The 19,242-nt window shown below is 39.7% G+C and overlaps 1 protein-coding gene across 1 annotated transcript; it reads right to left on the bottom strand.

Annotated features, from left to right (window-relative positions):
- Positions 1-482: 482 nt before the first annotated feature.
- Positions 483-17,077, bottom strand: si:dkey-256h2.1 (uncharacterized protein LOC337520 homolog). Its single transcript, XM_050047243.1, has 12 exons — positions 16,475-17,077; positions 13,964-14,103; positions 11,727-11,902; positions 11,433-11,593; positions 10,992-11,132; positions 9,671-9,792; positions 8,969-9,137; positions 7,143-7,288; positions 3,852-3,976; positions 3,645-3,771; positions 2,710-2,843; positions 483-714 (listed from the first exon to the last, which is right to left on the bottom strand). Exons 1-12 carry the CDS (start codon positions 16,918-16,920, stop codon positions 589-591), a joined length of 2,013 nt encoding a protein of 670 aa, XP_049903200.1. The 5' UTR covers positions 16,921-17,077; the 3' UTR covers positions 483-588.
- Positions 17,078-19,242: the final 2,165 nt, after the last annotated feature.

Genomic DNA, 19,242 nt, shown 5'->3' with positions numbered 1-19,242 from the left:
TTTCCTCTAAAGACACAATGAGTATAATAAATAGCTGGTAATATTGCTACTTTTGCAGCAGCACTTTAACCCCCTGATAATTTTCCACATCTGCAGTTGGCCCATCCTCGCTACACGAACGTCTAATAAGAGAACAATAGTAAGACGCAAAGGGAGATGACTCACTGAGAAACACTTTCCTCACCTCAAAGTTTCAAGTTGGACAAGATTACATGTAATTAGCGAGGAGAAGCCGATGCTCTCAGAACAAAGCATCTTCAGCTTGAGGCATAAAAAAAGCACATGGAGTGCCTATTTAGCTGAAAGGCTTGACTTCAAGGTAACGTCTCGAGATAAAATGCAAATGGCCGATCGTGCTGTGCGAGTGTGGAGAGTTATATTCTCTGTCAGCGCTGGTTTTATCATTCATCAAGCCTAAAGGTTACCTCCTGTCTGTGCAAGTTAATGAAACAGGAGCAAGAGTGATGGAAACAGTCAGTGAAAGCAGTAGGAAAATAGAAATTTAATCTCTGACGTTGATTGTACACACACACGACACATTCGGAAGTTCACATCACCATTCACAATGTAGAGTTTTACAGAGCGGCGTCATTTGTAAAAGACAAAGAAAGACGACATGATGATGTATCCGGGCTCCTTGGATGGATTAGGATCTGTCCCGTTGAACAGGCCGAAGTAGACGACCGTGTTGGATTCAAACTCGCTCATGTTCAGCTGAAAGAGGACAGAAACAGAGAGAAAGGATCCACACACTGTAATAAAACTCAGTGAATAAATACAGATGGAACGTTTCAATTTCACACATATCTTCATCAAGCAAATAATAATTAACAGTGGAGTCCAGATCCCCACCAGGGGGCGGCCCGAGCTGATCGCAGCCACTCAAGACAGTTTTTATAATTCCAGCAGCACAGCGCAGAAACTAAAATACAAGCCTCGTCTTTTTTTGACAGTTGCTGCATGTTGCACAGAGCAGATCAATTTCTCCTGCAAACAGGCACAATATGTGAAATACATTCATCCTCATAAATACAGTATAATTATGAGGATGAATGTAGCAAAACATCTTTGATCCATGTCATTCATAACTGGATTTTAAACAGTATTAACTTTGTCTGTAGGCTACAGCACAACAAAATAGGAAATAACAAAAAACAATATTAAAAAAGAAGCTATTTAACTCCATAGCCCCACTTGCTACTATTTACTACTACTACCATTTGTAGAGGCACAAATATCACAGATAAATGACCAAATCAGGGCACCCAGTAGCTCAGTGGTTAGAGTGGCTGTCCCATGTACAAAGGTTGTAGGTTCAATTCCAGCCTGCAGCCCTTTACTGCATGTAGTCCTATCAAATAAAGGCACATAAAAACAAAAAAAATCTGCAAGTCTACTAAATCAGGCAGGCAAAATGTTTCTGAAACACTCCCAGTCTGGTATGACACTGTGTGGCACATGGAACAAAATCAGGTCGCAGCTGCACCTGATGGAGTTGTCCCACATGGTTCCCTTACGGTCAAAATGGCAGCACAAATAACAAAAATGTTTTTATTGTGCATAACTTTGGTGAATCATAACATATCGGGTATGGAATTAATCTGTGGATGCTCTGATTCAAAATGAGACCAAACTTTTCTATGGATGTCAGTTTCTGAGCCAGGACGACAGCCAACACGTGGCCTACAACAGACAGTAAAGGTTGTTATTTTTAGTCGAGACAATTTCCGGAAAACTTGCGGCCCCTAATGGCCCCTTATGAAGTGAGGAGTCAGCAGTCAATGACGGCGATAAAACAGGTTTTTCAACACTTGTGAATAACCGCAACCACAAGAGGTCCTTAAGGATACAGTCATACTTGTGCACACAAAATATTAGGCTGATTGGTCCAGTAGTTTGTGAGATTAGCTGCAGACAGAGAGATACACACTCTCACACACGCACAACCAAATAATGCACGATCCCTCCAGGCTTACACCTGGCGAAGATACTAACTTTGGTACAAAATATAGTAACTTCTAAAGTAAAAGTAAACACGTAAACACTAAAAATCGCAAAATTTACATTTTCACAATTAAATCTTGGAGTAAATCTGATCCCAGGACTCTTCCTCATATGACTGCTGAGTACAAGAGAGCACTTAAGGCAGGAAACAAGTCAAGAGTTTACACGATTATATCAGGAGCCTTTATGGTCACTTCAGAATAATTAGGTGCTCCTTGAGTTTAATCCTCACTCAAATGTTTTACTGCAGTGTGACCTTGATTTTGATGTCAGGTTCTTGTAAATCTACTGGAGGAAGAAAGGCTTACTGGCATTTAAACAGTTCTTAAAAACCCTAATTATGTGTGTCTCAAACAGAAGATGTAAACACAAAACTGGCATAATATCATCTTATAAAGCAACATTAACATTCATTTTAAGTTGTGTCTCCGTCTAACTGAGGACTGTGCGCTCAGTATTCACTCTTCTTTCAGCTCTGGTTTGGTCTCCACCAACTCCTAAGAAAAACATCTGATAAATGCTCCACTATGTTTACCAACTAGAGCAGTCGCTTCTGTTCACATTACGCATTTAATACATTGTAAATATAAAATTATTGATTGGTAGAGCTTTAAACAGCAGCTTCTGTGTAGAAAAATTACATTTTTTTGAGCTCAATAAGAGAACAAATAGCAAATGGTAAAGTTGAGAGTCGTAGGGTTGTACCTGTTTGGTGATATCCGTCCTCCAGGGGTTGACCTGTAGTCCATCACACCAGCCTCCACGCCCGTACAGCCACGTGCCGTGTTCATTTGGTACGGCGCCCTCTTTCACCGTCAGAGTGCAGCCCAGAGGTGTTCCTGATGGTTCCCCACCATGACGGCAAAAAGATGAAAACACAACAATCAGTGCAAGAAATGACCCTATAGCTCAGTGTCCATTATCAATTAGCTGATCGAGATGAGATTAAATTACAAGAACTTAAATGCCAAGCAAAAATGCCAAACATTTGTTACAGCTTCGCAAATGTGAGGATTTCTTGAAAAATTTTGTTTTATATCATCATAAACAGAATATCTTTTGGGCTTTTGATTGTTAGTCGGACAAAATAAGGCATTTGAAGATGTCAACAATTGAAAATGAAGAAAGGAGAGGGCATCAACATGTGTGAAATACATTTATTAACACATTTCATTATTTAACCTGAGGTTCTACTACCAATTTTACTGTCTTGCAAATGTACTACCAATGTATGTGAAGGTAGTGGACATGAGGTTCCTGATTAATGTGCGATGTTAGCATTTCAAAACCTACTTGCAAGACTTTAAATTGAATCTAATGACCTCAATACTGACTTTCAAAGTTCAGTCTTAATCTTTGATAAAACTATCTTGGCTCAACGTCAGTTTCTAAAACTTTCAGTTGTATTAATGTTTAAATTTCTATTTTTCTGAACACATCTCCTTCATAAGCCACGTAGACGACAACTCCTTAAAAAGTAAAATTTAACCATCTAAAATTCCATTACAAGTGAGCAAACTCCTGCTGATGAAGATAGTGTGATATGATTGAAAGCTCCACAACAGCTACAAAAATGAACCTTGAGGTAAGATTGTTTTGTCAGTAACCAAATCAGAAAATATTCTTCAAACATTTCTCACCTGCTGAATCGAATGTCAGTGTGTTGTTAAAAACATCATTGATCAAGAAGTGGTGAGAAGTGACACAAAACTCTCCACATTTGTTTTCATCGTAGCCGTGGGCCGTGATGACAGCGTACAGCTCCACCTGACAACAAACACACAGCCGCTAACATGAGACAGGAAGCTCTTTAAATGATTAATTATGATCAGCGTCAGATCTATTACCTTTTTGGTCGACACCGGGACGGAGACTTTGATTGGATGGAACCTCTTGTTGTAGTCTCTGTCAAAGGTTCCCCCGCTGTACAGTGGCATCACTCTGAAGGGGCGGAGCTTCTCTGCACCATTATCTGCAACACAGAAGGCTATTAGCTAATGAAAATGTTAACATACTTATTACTTAAATACAGAAACTGATCCTCACACCAGAAAATGCTCCTTTTGGCAATTATAATCGTATCACCACATGTGAGGTTTCCGGCACCAGCCCTTCATCAGAAGGAAAGGAAATACTCAAGTAAAGTACCTAGGAAATGGTACTTAAATACTGGAGTAAATGTATGTAGTAATATGACAAGCTGTAAGTACAATAAATGTGATCAAAAATGGTGATAAAATCAATCAACAAAAAATTAATAACAATCTTGTTCATTGTTTTGGTTTTTTATTACGAAATATTGGTTTCCTTTATGTTTTATGATATTTGACTTAAAATTGTGGCTCAGATGAAACAAGAAATCTAAATACATCAGCCTCGGTTTTGGGAGAATGTGATGTGGCACTTCTTTTACCTTTTTATGACACGGTTTATTCCCCGACCATCCTCTGTGTCATAATCATATATTCTGTATTTTTTTTATATTTTAAGGAAGCTGAGTCAGAGTAGTTTTCTGGGACTAAAAGGTCATCTTTAATGTGTGTCTTTTTTATCCAGACATCTTCCAGTAAGTATTCACAGACAGCCTGTTCCTTCCTGCAGAGAGATTCCCGCTCTCTGCCATGGACAGAAAATGTTCTGGGATCACATTATTCCGGCTCTCCGTTCTCACAGTGGGAGAGTTCAGATCTGAGCATGACATTTTCTCTGAGCTGTGAATTTGGTGTGTGAGTTTTACTGTCATGCCCACTGTTTTACCTCCGTGTTGTAGCTGCTAAAATTATCCACAAAGGGTGATTGGTATTTGATATATTGTACAGTGTTAAACACGGCAGTGGTTGATGAGATATTATATTTAGTTTTGTTCATGCAGCTCAGGTTACACTAGTTTAAAAACAGAGTTGTGTGGCACACTCTGAGGCATTATTGCTGTATTAACATTTCTGTGATACCTTACTGTAATAATTCAAACCATGAACTTTGTGAGTCATTACATCTCCAACCAGTGAAATGATACTACCTGCTGTGAGTGTATGGATAAAATGTTCTATCATGGTGTATATAATTCTCTACTTGAAATATTGATACATACTGTACGTTGAAAGAAACAGGGATTTGTAGGATGTGCTTTCCAATGCTGTGATGAAGCATTGCGTTGTAAATCTTGCTCATGAAGGTGCAGCTTTCGATACTGTGGGTCACAGTGTCATGGTTGAAAGGCACAGACAGTGGGTGGGTATCACTGGGAGTTCCCTTGACTGGTTTCGCTCCTACCATTCAGAAAGAAGTTCCTCTGTGTCTCTTGGTCCTTTCAGGTCTGACACTGCTGCTCTTTCCTGTGGTGTACCACAGGGCTCTGTCTTAGATCCTATATTATTTGCTATATACATGCTTCCACATGGTCAATTTATTAGCCAGTTCAAAGGTATATCATATTGTTATGCTGACGACATTCTACTGTATGTCTCATTTCAGCCTGTTAGCACCAACAAACTTGCTTTCCTTTACAACTGTTTGATTGCCAACAAGGACTGGATGTCAGACAGCTACTTACAATTAAACACAGACAAGACAGAGGTTAATAATAATAGAGTATTGGGTCCCTTTCTGCAGCTAAAATTTTAGGAATCTGGGTGTTATTTTTGATCAGGCCATACAGGTTGATCAATAATTGACCCAAACTTGTTTTATTTAGCTGAGAAATATTGCAAAGCTCAGATCGGTTTGTGTCCTCCTGACCGAACTACTGTAATTCTCCCGTTACTTGTCTAAACAAATTTTCTCTGAAACGTCTTCAAATAATCCAGAATACTGCTGCTTGGCTGTTAACCAGGTCCGACAGGTCAACTCACATCACTCCCATTTTAGTTTCTTCACACTGGTTACCATCAGGTTCAGGATTCATTTTATGATTCTCATTTTCACGTATAAAGCCCTCCACGGTCTGGCACCTGAACACATCAGTGATCTCCTCCATCTATATATTGTCAGTAGGTCTCTTAGGTCTTCAGAACAGGACCTACTGGCTGTCCCACTCTCCAGACTCAAAACAAAAGGTGATCATATCTTTGCAGTTGTGGCTCCAACACTATGGAGCTCTCTTCCATCAGGTTTACAGTCTGTGGTCTCTTTAGAAATTTTTAAAAAACAACTGAAGACCCACCTTCTCCAAAATGGCCAAAATTGTCTAATGCTTGTTCCCTCGTATGTTTCTATTTGGGTCCTCATTAGCCTGTGTTTGCTCTGTGTTTTACTTTATTTTTGTTGCTTTGTTTTTATTGATTGCATTTGATTTCTGTGAAAGGTGCTATATCAAATACATTTTATCATTATTATTATGTAGTGGCTAGCTAGTTGGCTTGCTAACTTACTAAATCGTCCATGCTATCATGCTAAACTGGAGACAGAAAATGAGGAATACAGTAATAAAAGATTGTCAGCATCTACAGCTCTGTCAGAGCCTGTATAGTGTTGCAGGAATGAGTCCTAAAACCCAGAAATGTGTTGGCATTTAGGCATTTCTGGTTCATTTGTCTCACCTAAAAAAGGTGGTTGCGTGTAAGTATCGTAAATTTTTGTTTGGCACAGAGCTTATTTTCTGCAATAATACAATATGCAACATAAAAATCCCACTGGCTTTTTGTTGGGGGAACCAGGGTGATATTAACTGATGGACTGGCCTTCAAAAAATGTCACCCCTGCACCACTATTCATTTTGAGAGTGGGGAAACACCAACACCTCGCAGCCAAAAATGTGAGGATTCCCAGGTGAGTTCTGGATTATGTTCTTTTTTCTATTCTGAGTGGATTTATGGACGTTCGCGATGCACATCGGAGATAATGATATCCTTGGGAAGTGTGAGTCACACTGACTCTTCAAATATGTATCATTTGTAGCAATCAGGTCTAAGTGTTTTAAAGTACCTTAATTGCCTCCATGATCGGTTTCAACGCTGCTGCTACGACTGCTGATTGTGTTAACGAGCGAGCCAAATCAGTGGGTCAAACTACAATAACTAACTTCCCATTGTTTTCAGAACAACGACATGTCTCTATCTCTGTCACCTGAAGCTGTACTGCCTGCTCAGAGCACCCACGAACAGTTTCACATGTGTGTTAAATGTTATGACAGTTTATACCTGTGCGATTGCTGACACTGAATCTCAGGTTGAGGGAGACGAACCATGGCATCGCCCACGGCACCGTCTTCATGGTGAGGGTGCATTTGTTGCTGTCCAGCAGGGGGATCAGAGGGGACACGTCTGTCAGCCAGCGTCCGGTGCCTCTGCCAATATAACACATACAGTACAATCATGTCACACATATCAGATAAAACACAAGGATTGTCACAGGAAAACACATTTAGGTCCTTTTTAATTCTGCCTGGAAGACAGCCGGGTAACACAATTAAAATCAATATTCATCATAACATATTAATAAGAATATTTTGATGTGCATTTTGTTCCTGTCGTGTTAGTTTTCAATACAAAATGTGCCCAAACATTTCTCTCGGTGTAGTTAGAAGCCCCACCGTGACAAGAGTGTCAGAAAACCACAGATTTTTTAATGTTAAACTGCTTTATTCAGTGTTTTTACCGGTTTAAATCACCTGGTCTGTTTGTTTTGGAGAGGAAGAGACCTCTGCGGGTAATTCGGCTCAGAGTGAAAACCTCTTCAACGTCTGGATTTTAAGGTATCAGTGAAAAAAGGTGAGTGCACATTAGCAGGTGCTGGACTAATGGCACGTCTCCAGTGAGCTGAACAGAGTAGGAGAATCACATGTTTTTAGTGTGAAACTATTTTTACCGTTTTTTATCAGCTGGTCCATTTGTTTTGGAGAGGAACAGACCTCTGCTGAGATGATTCAGCTCCCAATAAAAATCTCCTAATTCTAAACAGGAGAAGTTTCAGCTGGTTGTAATCCGCTATCCTCACTGCTAGACGCCACTAAATCCCCCCATATCTTACACAGTGGACCTTTAGAACACCAAAGTCACACAATAAGACAAGCAAACTAATCGATCCTGGCAGTGGTAGACCAGCAACTCCCGTGTTCTGCGATGTAAAATTACTGTTTTTGTCACTGGGATTTGGTGGCTTTGACGGGAGCATAGATAAGTTTCAGTTTCAGTTTAGTTCCCCGTTTCAAATCGCTGTCTGACAGCAAGGTTAAGTGGTAAAAACATTCCAAACATGGTGTACACTTAAACAGATATTGATTTTCTTTTTTCGGTAGGACTTTTTATGGGTTGCTAAAATAAGTTTTGCTGCTGCCAACATCCAAACTGAGAGCATGCTAACCGATATCTAACGTACACTGACCGTGGATAAGCACCTGATGAAACCCCACTTCACAGAAATCTAAAATGTTCTTTTAATATCTGTTGTGCTCAGTTTATTGTCAATAGAAAGCATAAAACAGACTTATTATTCATATTCATATAACTCATAAAGAAAACCAACAAAAAAACAAAACAAATGAATGTAAAAAAAAAATATATATATATATAAAAAAAAAAAGAATAAAAAACCCCACACCTACACACACAAAGAAAGACTGTTGCAAAAAACAAAGGATGTCTATGAAAAGGGGGCTATAACAAAACTATACACAGCCAGAGAGGCAGAGATAAGGGCTAAAATGAAATAAAATAGAGTATATAAAATGCTTGTAGCAGTTTGGCTCCACAAACTACACATTATAATGCAATATCTGGAAACAGAAGTGAAAACAGTAGGGAAAAAAGAAATATGAAGAAATAAAAAAGTAAAGGATGTTCCTTCAAGTAATTATCTTAATTTCTTTTTAATTCAAATACTCTTTAAACCCTTAAATTTATATTTTTCACAATCTTAAAAGATCCACAGACGGCACATATAGATGTATTTATTCCACAAAAACTGTGGATTATTAATATAAATAGTAATTATTATGATCATCTTGTGTTTAACATCACCATCGCACCTGCGGAAGGCAGTGATCCATCTGCCCAGCTCCGTGTCGCAGTACGGACCGAGAGGATCGCAGCAGATGAACAGCTGCACTGTGTGATCCCAGTGAGCGCAGGACGAGTCTTTCTTGCCAGGACACGACAACGCTGCGTCAAGCTCCAGGGTGTCAAAGCTCGACAGGGCTGAGGAGAGACAAAATGTGCAAATGTTTATATCATTATCATTTTCAACAAAGCTCGAGTTCCTCTCATGCTGCGTTAAGAGTTCACACTGATGCTCTAATGCTAAATTCCTCTTACCTCTGCATGCTAATGTTGTGTTTTTTGAACAGGTTAGCAGTTTTGAGCCGACACTAATGGATGCTTTGGACAGAAGTGTTCCATAATAATGGATTATATCACCGAGGTCAGACCTAAATCTGTTTGACAGCCCTCTCATAACTCAGCCACACAGGAACTGTCTGTGAAAACTTTTGTTGCACATTCATAGTTTCCCTGTTATTGAACACAGTCAGCTTGTCTTAAAGCTACAAACGTGAACAATAACACCACTAGTCTGGGTGTCAGAGGAGAGTTTAAGTGTCATATAACAGGACTTTTCCATTAGGACATTAAAACAATAATAATAATCACAGAATATCTGTCACCTTTGGTACGAAATGACCACTAAGCACATTTAAACCTGCCAATCTCACACATACTGCTGATGAGGTTACCTAAAGGCAGGTCGACCGTGGCCACCGCTCCCGTCTCCCCCTGCATTTGGACTTTGTCAAAAACAGGAACAACCTTTGCAGGACTTTGAAGTTTGGTCTGCAGGTCGGCGTAGAAATCGAACCTGGAGACAGACAATAAAGTCAGGGGTACATGCAAAAACATATTTTTCACACAAGCAAACTATACACATCAAATTCAAATATCATGTTTCAAATTTAAAAAAAAGAGAGATACATTTAGTGTTAGATTTGTCAAATTAGGGATTCTTTCAAGAGACTTAAAGTAAAATCTGCGTCGCAATCCTGAAAATATTTTCTGATTTTTGTTCATAGCGTTTTTGCCAGTTGCAACGTGGTGACAGCTGGTATTGTTTTCACCTTGTGAGTCTGTGTGTGTGTCATCATGGCAAAATGTGCTCCAGGAGACAGTTACTGCAGCTGGAACTACCACAGAAGCAGTTTTTAGAAAGGGTGGGAAACTACAGGTATGTCACGGTCTGTTGTGAGCGCTACAAAACGATTATCGATCCATCAAAATTATCGATTTCTATACAACTTTTTTTTTTATCTTACTGTGTGACAACTTGCTACTTTTAAAACATAGCATATTTGTAATGATCCATACTTAAAATGAACAGATGAAATTACTTGCAAACAGTGTGACTCCTGTCCAAGTTCCTTTTCCCTTCAACTTCAAGAAGCCAAAATGCTTCCAAGTGCTAGTTTTTAAGACGGGGGTGCAAGTCGAATTGTGTCCATCTGCGGTTTCACAAGCTCAGCCATCCTCACCAAAACTCAACAAGTAGCCTTGTTTAAAATGGAAACACTTTGCAGGTTTATGTCTGTTACGTTTCACCATCCAAATGGTTCAAATGGAGCGCTGCACTGGGTTAAGGCTCTATGTAGTTAGTTGTAAAAAGTCAGGTGCTCTTCAAGGATGGGGTTAAAATAAAAAAAGAACGACTGATCAGCCCACTTAGTGTAAAAGTCCTTGGTACAGGCAGGCAGTCCAAAAATGCATCTGAGGCACCCTGATGAAGACTCTCTCGTCGAAAAGTGTTGGTTTATCCATGTATTAATAAAGGATTTTAACTACAGTCAGAGAGCCTCGGGTGTGCAGTAGAGTTCAAAATGGAGGCCAAGTTGGAAGATGCATGTGGTCTGAGCAAGGGGGCAGGAAGTAGGTGGGCAGGAAGTAGGAAAGGGGCCATTGCTCCCTAAATGTACCCCCCTGGCTCACATTGATTTTAGGTTGCAAATCTATGATACATCTCTTCTGCAGACTCTCTTCAACCCTTCAGACGTTCATCTGCGTCCTTACCACTGTGCCTGCCAGTTGACGAAGCTGAACGAAGGGTACAGAGACCAGCCCATCTCAGCCAGCGCCCCCTGATGGTCGATACTGATGAAGAAGTTCGGGGATGGGGTGTTCTGGAAGGAGACATACACCAGCTGTCCAAACCTACGATACAAATTCAGAAGAATCAAAACCAAAATGTGACGAGCAGCATTAAAAAAGACATCATCATATCTTACACCTGATGCATTTTTACAATCAGATTCTCTGTAGTTTAGAGACAAGGACTGATGAATTTCAGAAACATCCTTTAAAGTTGTGACCAGACCAAGTCAACATGCGATTAGGCAAACAGACTTTCCAGAATCTTTCCTTTAACCTTCAAAGTGTTCAGTTAATCTATGTACACGGATGTTAATCATCAAAGTCAGGAGGCTTTTAATCCTCCAGGTCAGTCAGTCTTACTCAAGCGCCTGAGTGACCGAACCCTCCATGTGCACCATGGCAGCAGGGATGTCCAGCGTTGTGTCGCATTCATCCTCAACACAGTTCATGTCCTGGATCGGATTACCGGGCAGAGCGTAGACAAGGACACCGGAGGCATTGGATTTGGCCATGCTCTCCACCTGGAAGGAAGAACAAAATGTCATATCAGATGAAAGTCAATACTTCCTGTGTGTTTAAAAACAAGACTATGGAGTGACTACTGACCGGCTACAAAGAAGAAAAAGCAGTAAAATGGCGTTAACGTTAACAGACCTTAGTAAAGAAAGAGCAGTTTCCCTCAGACACCCAGGCCACAGCACCCGCCACCGAGGGGGAAGGTTGACACCCGTCACCTGCATCAGTCAGCTGATACGACTTTCTATCCCAGAGCTTCATGAGCCAGTCATACCTGGCATCCAGTCTCTTGACGATCACGGGCATGTTCCACCCTGTGAGGACAGAAAAATACACAACCATCAACCTACGTCCAATACACAGACTAAAATACAATGTTGGGAAACAATATAAAATATATGTTCATAATTCACTGAATGAAGCTGAGGCAACTTTATACCCTGAAATGGTATGAAAAATTTGTGGAGTAAAAAACGGTCCTAAAGAAATTTATCCGATATTAAATATGAGTCCAATTTTAAGGTCACTGCACTGATTACTGGTGACATTTAGGGCTGACTACAAGATGTTACTCCAGGATATCTCAGTGACCTTTCACCTCTCTACTGTCCTGCTACAACAGTGGTTCCCAACTGGTGGGTCGTGGTCCAAAAGTGGGTCATGGGCCCGTTCTGAATGGACCAGAAGTGACTCACAAATGTGTCAAGTTTGTAAAAACAAACTTTATATTTTGAAGTACAGAGAATTTTTGGCACAGATCTTTATCAGTATTTTGAGTGACTAACGGACAGATACTTGACAGAGACAGCAAACTCACTCGATGACACAGCCAAACACATTTATGGCGCTGAATGTATTAAACTGCATGGACCTTGTACTAATGACTAAAGAGAAATTTGGACCCTATGATGGAACCAGTTGGGAACCACTGTGCTAACACTGAGGTCATCTGATCAGCTGCTGCTTTCTGTCCCAGTTTATTGTTCAGGGCAAAAAGGTGACTGTGCTTTTCCTGTGGTCGGGCCAAAGTTGTGAAACTGCCTCCCTTTTACATGTCTGATCATCCCCGACCACTGAATGTTTACATCCAGGCTGAAACCCACTTGTTTTTTCTGGCTTTCTGTGTTTCAAGTATCTCAATATCTGTTTTCGTCATTGTCTTTCTGTCATTTGTTAGTTTCTGTACTTTTTCTTTTTCACTGTGTAAAGCACTTTGGTCAGCTGGTGGTTGTTTTTAAACTGTGCTGAACAAATAAACTGATTTGACTTAAGTTAAATATTAATGACAGTTTCAAAGTAAACTCATACCTACAGCAGATTCAGAATCACATACATGGAATTACCTTGGTGTTTTGGTGCATACATGACCACAATAAACACAACAAGAGAAATAGGAAAAATAAACCACTACTTCAAAGAAATTCACAATAAACTAATTAAATTAATTAAAACTTTAACCATTCCAGTTGCACTTACAGTTTACATCCATGTCTCTTATAACATGGACACTTATCTATACTTATATATTCAGTATCTGACCAAATGTTTCTCCTTCTGTTCCTGAGATATGACGTTGAGTAATGGCAAGAAAACTTTATGATGTCACAGTGAAGTTGACCTTTGACCTTTTGTATATAAAATGTCATCACTTCATTATTTTATCCTGTAAGACATTTGTGTGAAATTTTATCTTAATTAGTATATGAATTCTCGAGTTATGGCTATAAACAGTGAGGTCACAGTGACCTTGACCTTTGACCACCAAATTCTAATCGGGTCATTCTTGAGTCCAAGTGGACGTTTGTGCCAAATTTGAGGAAACTCCCTCAAGGCCTTCTTGAGATATCGCGTTACAAGAATGAGACAGACAAGAGAATGAGATGGATGCAAGGTCACAGTGACCTTTGACTTTTGGCCACCAAATGATAATCAGTTAATTGTTGATTCCAAGTGGACGTTTGTGCCAAATTTTTAAGAAATTTCCTCAAGGTGTTCTTGAGATATCGCATTCACAAGAATGAGACAGACAAGATCACAGTGACCTTTGACCACCAAATTATAATCAGTTCATAGTTGATTCCAAGTGGACATTTGCGCTAATTTCTAAGAAATTTCCTCAAGGTGTTCTTGAGATATCACATTCACAAGAATGGGACGTACGTACAAACGGACTGACATCCCAACAACCGACAAAAACTGGCAAAAAGACAAACGTACACAGCAGTCAGTACAGTAAGTTTGGCAGCTTAAATGATAAATGAAAATAAAATATTATTTCTACCATTTGTTTTTGTTGGTCCAAACTTCTCTCAATAATCCCAAACATCAGCCAGAGAATAGGACTCATTAGGTCTGTGAAGAGACGGCAGTCTCACCCTCGGATTTGAAAACAGCCTGGGCGTAGATACAGTTGCGTGCCCAGCAGCGCCAGTAGTAAAGCACGTTGGGTATCCAGTTACCCAGAGCGAAGACCGGCACCGGAGAGAAGTGCAGCCTGGACAGAACCTCCTTATTCCTGCAGAAACATTAAGGAGCTTTAATGTGATTGGTCAAAGTAGTAAACCAATATTTCTGGGTTGTGCTTACACATTAATTCACTTCTGTTTATTATCCAATAATACAATACATATAATTCTGGAATGGGTCATTCTGCACAATGACTACATTTACTACATTTAAAATATGATCAGGTTTTGGATCTTGTCCACTTTTGTGTCGGGACCAGCTGCAGACTGACTTGGCAGAGATGGCTGCCATCTTGTTTTTACATGGATTAGTGTATTGTGCTCTTACTGCCACTAGATGGCACAAAAAAGTGAATGAGAACAGCAGGTCTAAAGGTGCGGACACACCAAACCGTCATCAAAGAGCTAGCGGCGACGAAAGCCAACTGTTGCGTCGTCTACGTTGCCTCAAGTCGCCCTGTGTCAGTTGCATTTGAACACACTACACGGACTACATCCTATCTGAGCAGCCGAGCACCGCAGCACCTCCACGGACTATTACATCCAGACGGTCCTGGTGTTTCCTCCTCAGGCTCCACTTCACTCAGCTGCCCGATAAACCCGCTGCTTCTTCCCACTTTAACCTGAATAACAAACCAGGGCTCGGTGCTCCGGTTGGATCCAAACGGAGAGCCGGGGCTAGCTCAGAGACTAGCGGAGGCTAACTGGCTGTGATTCCCTCCGGTCATGCTGCAGCTAACGCTTTGCTAGCCGCTCCCATCTAGCTCCAGTTTGTTATTCAGGTTAAAGTGTGAAGAAGCAGCGGGTCTGTCGGGCAGCTGAGTGAAGTGGAGCCTGAGGAGGAAGCGCCGGTTAGCCCCGGTTTCACTACAGGCAGATTCACTCGCTACAGGGGCGAGGAAATAAAACCTGAACAGCCAATCAGAGGGATCTCTCTCACCGACAAGCTCCGCCTCCGATTCAACATGCTCAATCGGCCGAAAAGCCGCCAACACTGAAGTATTGTTACAGGACACACCGCAAAAACTTGGGCGGCAGACGCTCACGGACGGCCCGACTTTGGTCGACGGCCGACCGTCGGCTTGGTGTGTCAGGGCCTTAAGTTAAGTAGAATAAAGTATAAGGTCAAGTAAACCCAAAATTTGATGACCTCATACGAGGACACAGGGTCTCAGGAGGATATGGTTTGTAATTTTTGTGTTTTCTTTCTGTTTTACAATTATCATAAAGTGACTTCTCAACAGTTTGGTAGAGGCCTGTATTTAAAAAAAACTATGAGGTCTGTTATAAAAAGTAAATGTGGCACAGTGCACATATTTGTATATTTTTACACTCTTACAGACTCAGCACAGTGAACATATTTTATTCTTAATATCTTAAGTGCTAGTTGTAGCATAATGCACATTTTTATTTCTAATTTATTTTATTAAATGTACATACTCCTGAAGCCCATTATTGTGAACCTTCCTTTTACACAGACTTCTCTCCCCCTGTCTTTTAATATTAAACCTGACTCGCAGCTCATCTGTAATTTTTTGTACTGTCCTTGAGATGGAGGTCCGTCCTGTTGACGTTATTCCAGCTGTTATTAGGGGTTAGTGGAATGGAGAGGATTGTGACTGGGTTTCATGCTTAAGTTTGATACTTGATGTGATCATGCATTGTGTAATCCTGTCAAAATTCAATAAAAATATTCCTGATTAAAAAAAAACCATACTTCTATGTCACACTCTTATTCTTATGATTCTCTGTTCTTTACATTGGAGCGACTGTAATGAATCATAGTTTCACCTCTGGGATCAATAAAATCTTTCTGGTTCTGATTCTGAAAAAAATCCACTGCTTTTTTTCTCAGTTTGGACATTAAAGGTTTTAAAAAATTACTCAAACAGATTAATCAATTCACAAATTAATTTGATAATCAATTTAATAGTGGACAACTAGTGGATTAATTGATTATTCAATGTCAATTACACCCCAAAGCTATGGAAAACACTACCTATAGATGTCAGGGATGCCACGTATTTTTATGATTTATAGTTTTACAACTCTGTGGTTTTATTAATAAATTATTCCATGTTTTAAACTGTTTTAAATGTCCTTTTATATAAATATTGCCTTGTTTGTTTTATGTCCATTATGTGTATTCTCAGAGACATTTTCAACACTTTGTGCTGCATTTCTTGTATGAAGGGTGCTGTAAGTAAAGTTTATTACTATTATTATTAAAATTAAAGTTTATAATCACTGCATTGATTTGAAGGCAGATCTTTTATTTGTAATTAATTATTTAACATTTTTGTATTGATACTTTTACTTAAGTAAATGATCCCTGCAGTGTTAAACCACATGTTTAACGGAGTGTAACCACCGGGCTGACTCTAACACTGTGCCCAGGAGCAGCGGCTCCTCTCCGGTCACCTGTGCATGGCGACCCGCTGCACCTGCTCCTTCATCCAGAGAGCATCACTGAACGCGGAGTCATCCAGGGACAGAAACAGGACCTGGGTGCTGTTGGGCAGCTCCTCCACCAGGCTGCTCAGGGACGACTCCGAGCTCCACAGACACTCCAGGAACCCGGACTTGTTGGAGAAGGCGTGAATGATGAGGGCTCCCCGCAGAGCACCGGGCTGGTAGGAGAACTCCCCGTCCAGAGTCAGGACAGTGAACGCGTTTGCAGGGTCTCCTGGCTCCGGTTCTAGCGCTGAGGAGGTTTTACTGGACCTCAGGCTGATGGCGCTGTCCTCAGACTCACAGCTCGCCCCATAGTCGAGCAGTTTCGGTTTCCCTGCAGCTCCACTGACATGAGCTGTCACAGCAATAACAAGGAGCCACAATACTGAGGACTCTGAACGCAACACAACCATGTTTCTGCTCACGGCGAGTGACCGTGAACTCACCACAAGCAGCCGAGCATCTCTTTCACAAAATGTTTCTGAGTTTTAAACCTCTGGCTGCTGTTGAACTCTGTCAGACTTGTTTCGACCTACTTCCTAAATTCATCAACAGACTTTTGAGTTGGAGGCGGGCCGTATTGCTGTCTACGGCGGCCCCAGTGGGACAAACGCCTTAAAAAGCGCAACCGAGAGGTTCACTTAAAAAAACACGGAATTTTCATCGGCTGCCAATTTAATCCGGATTAATTAAAAACTAAAACAAACTACACTGTCCTTTAAAGTCATTACTTTATATACTGCGTAAAGACTGTAGACTGTAGGCCCATTAAAAGGATAATTTAGACTGGTAACAAGATCTTTATTTTCCTTAAACTTTTAATACATTGACTATATAGTTACAGATTTTCATAAAGAAGTTGTAGAAAGTATTATTTCATAATATAAAAATAGTGTGAAAATAAATTCAAGTGCACAACAAATAAATAAAATGCAGGGAACAAAAGAAACATGATGAAACAAAAACCTTCAGGGTATCCTAAACAAATGGAGTAAAACTGAAATGTCTGAATAATCTAATAGTTTTTGCCAATTAATAATTTTTGAGGTTTAAATTTTCAATAGTAATTGTAATTTATTTTTTTATTTATTTATTTCACCTTAATAAACAGCCTAACTCACTGCAATTTCTGGGCCTTTATTTATTAATATTTTTTTTTCTTTTTTTTTTTTGAAGTTACTAAGCACATTTAATGTGTATAATTTACTTTCATTTGATGTTAATTAATGCATTTAATCCACTATATTATATTTTTAAATAAATGTATTCAAGTGGTCTAAAAGTCGGTCATTTGTAACTTTACAGATTCAAACTTTACACATAAAAAAACACAAGATAAACTTTACTGACGCCACGCAGAGAAATAAAAAGTGTCACTGTGTGATTCGAGACTTTATCGCCAAATCAATACGACTAATCTGATGAATTTGTCTGAGTGAGCTCAGACAAAAATAGTAAAGCCACCCACTCATAAAGCACATAGTACATTAAACACAATACAAAACAGAGAGGTGATATCCGCACACATAAAATAATCATAAAAGCATAAAACAAACGGGTAAAAACAGCCGTCTCTTCACTGCTGCTCCATAAAACTGCACCAAAGCATCCTTAGGTTACACTTTTTGTTTTCAATTGTCTTGGGAATAAAAGTCTTTTCTTGTCACATTTAAAGATGGAGGAGTTTGTAGCTGTCCAGCAGTATTGAAAAATGAAAATAGACCTAGATGCAGCACAAAACACATCAATATAAAGGAATGTGAGTGATGAGATTATTGACATTAAACTACATTAACTACCAGCAGTGTACAGAGCAGCTTTCTCCTTTTTTGTCCGGCTATATTAAAATGTCCTTTATGCTGTAATATGCATCAGAAAAATACTCCAATAAGGCATTATGTAATAGTCAGATAATTTGGGACATCAGGTAAAATGGGACAAATAAGGTTTCCATCTTGGGCTCTTAAAATATTCACAGCCAGTCACCGTACATATTATTGTGCTGTGTCTACAAATGTGCTTTCCATGAAAGAATCCTTTTACTGGTCTGAGATAACTAGCATTCAAGATTCAAGAAGTTCATTGTCATATAGGCCTACACAGTAAAAACACAGCACACCATGCAATTCAATTCTTAATCACCAGTCTCCCTTCACACAAAACAATAATAAAAACAGAATTTAAGTTAGATTTAAAGAAAAATAAATAAATAAATAAGCAGAAACAAAGAACAAAGTTAAAAACCTGAGTTTAAAAAGCAAAGTGCACCATGCCATCAGGGAAATATTGCAACACATCAGATGAAGTTGTAGCAGTCAGTGAGTGCTATGGGATAGTAAAAAACAAACAAACTATATTTTGGCACTTTACTTAAGTTAAGGGATGTGAATACTTCCTATAAAGATGTCCCTGTTGTATTATAGCCTATTGTGAGTGATCCAAGAAAAAAACTTAAACTCTTTGTGATTTTAGAATAAAAAAGACCTCCTAGTTTAGTCTCCTCTGGAGCTGTCACTTAAATCTTACAATATTTTTAGGGCCAGACGTCAGATTTTCTTGAGCTGAACAGTTAACACTATGTAGGTCAAGTCTGGACCTCAGGTCCAGTATCTCTCAATGAACTCAGCGCATAAAATACAAACTAATTATAAGACACGTCAAACTGAAGCCCTGTGACTCATAGAATAATTGCTGGATACGAGCACCGCCCCACATCATCCACTCCAGCTGTGCGT

The sequence above is a fragment of the Epinephelus moara genome, chromosome 6 (genome assembly GCF_006386435.1).
Source record: "Epinephelus moara isolate mb chromosome 6, YSFRI_EMoa_1.0, whole genome shotgun sequence".
Classification (NCBI taxonomy): domain Eukaryota; kingdom Metazoa; phylum Chordata; class Actinopteri; order Perciformes; family Serranidae; genus Epinephelus; species Epinephelus moara.
The sequence above is the reverse complement of the archived record's forward strand: the minus strand, read 5'-3'. Positions and strand labels throughout refer to the sequence as shown.

Excerpts from the sequence above, each read along its gene's own strand:
- si:dkey-256h2.1 (XM_050047243.1), bottom strand. The coding sequence starts at position 16,920 with ATGGTTGTGTTGCGTTCAGAGTCCTCAGTATTGTGGCTCCTTGTTATT. Across the intron at positions 11,594-11,726 it reads ACTGCTCTTTCTTTACTAAG|GTGGAGAGCATGGCCAAATC; the intron begins GTCTGTTAACGT and ends TCTTCCTTCCAG. Across the intron at positions 3,977-7,142 it reads CAGTGTCAGCAATCGCACAG|ATAATGGTGCAGAGAAGCTC; the intron begins GTATAAACTGTC and ends TCTGTGTTGCAG.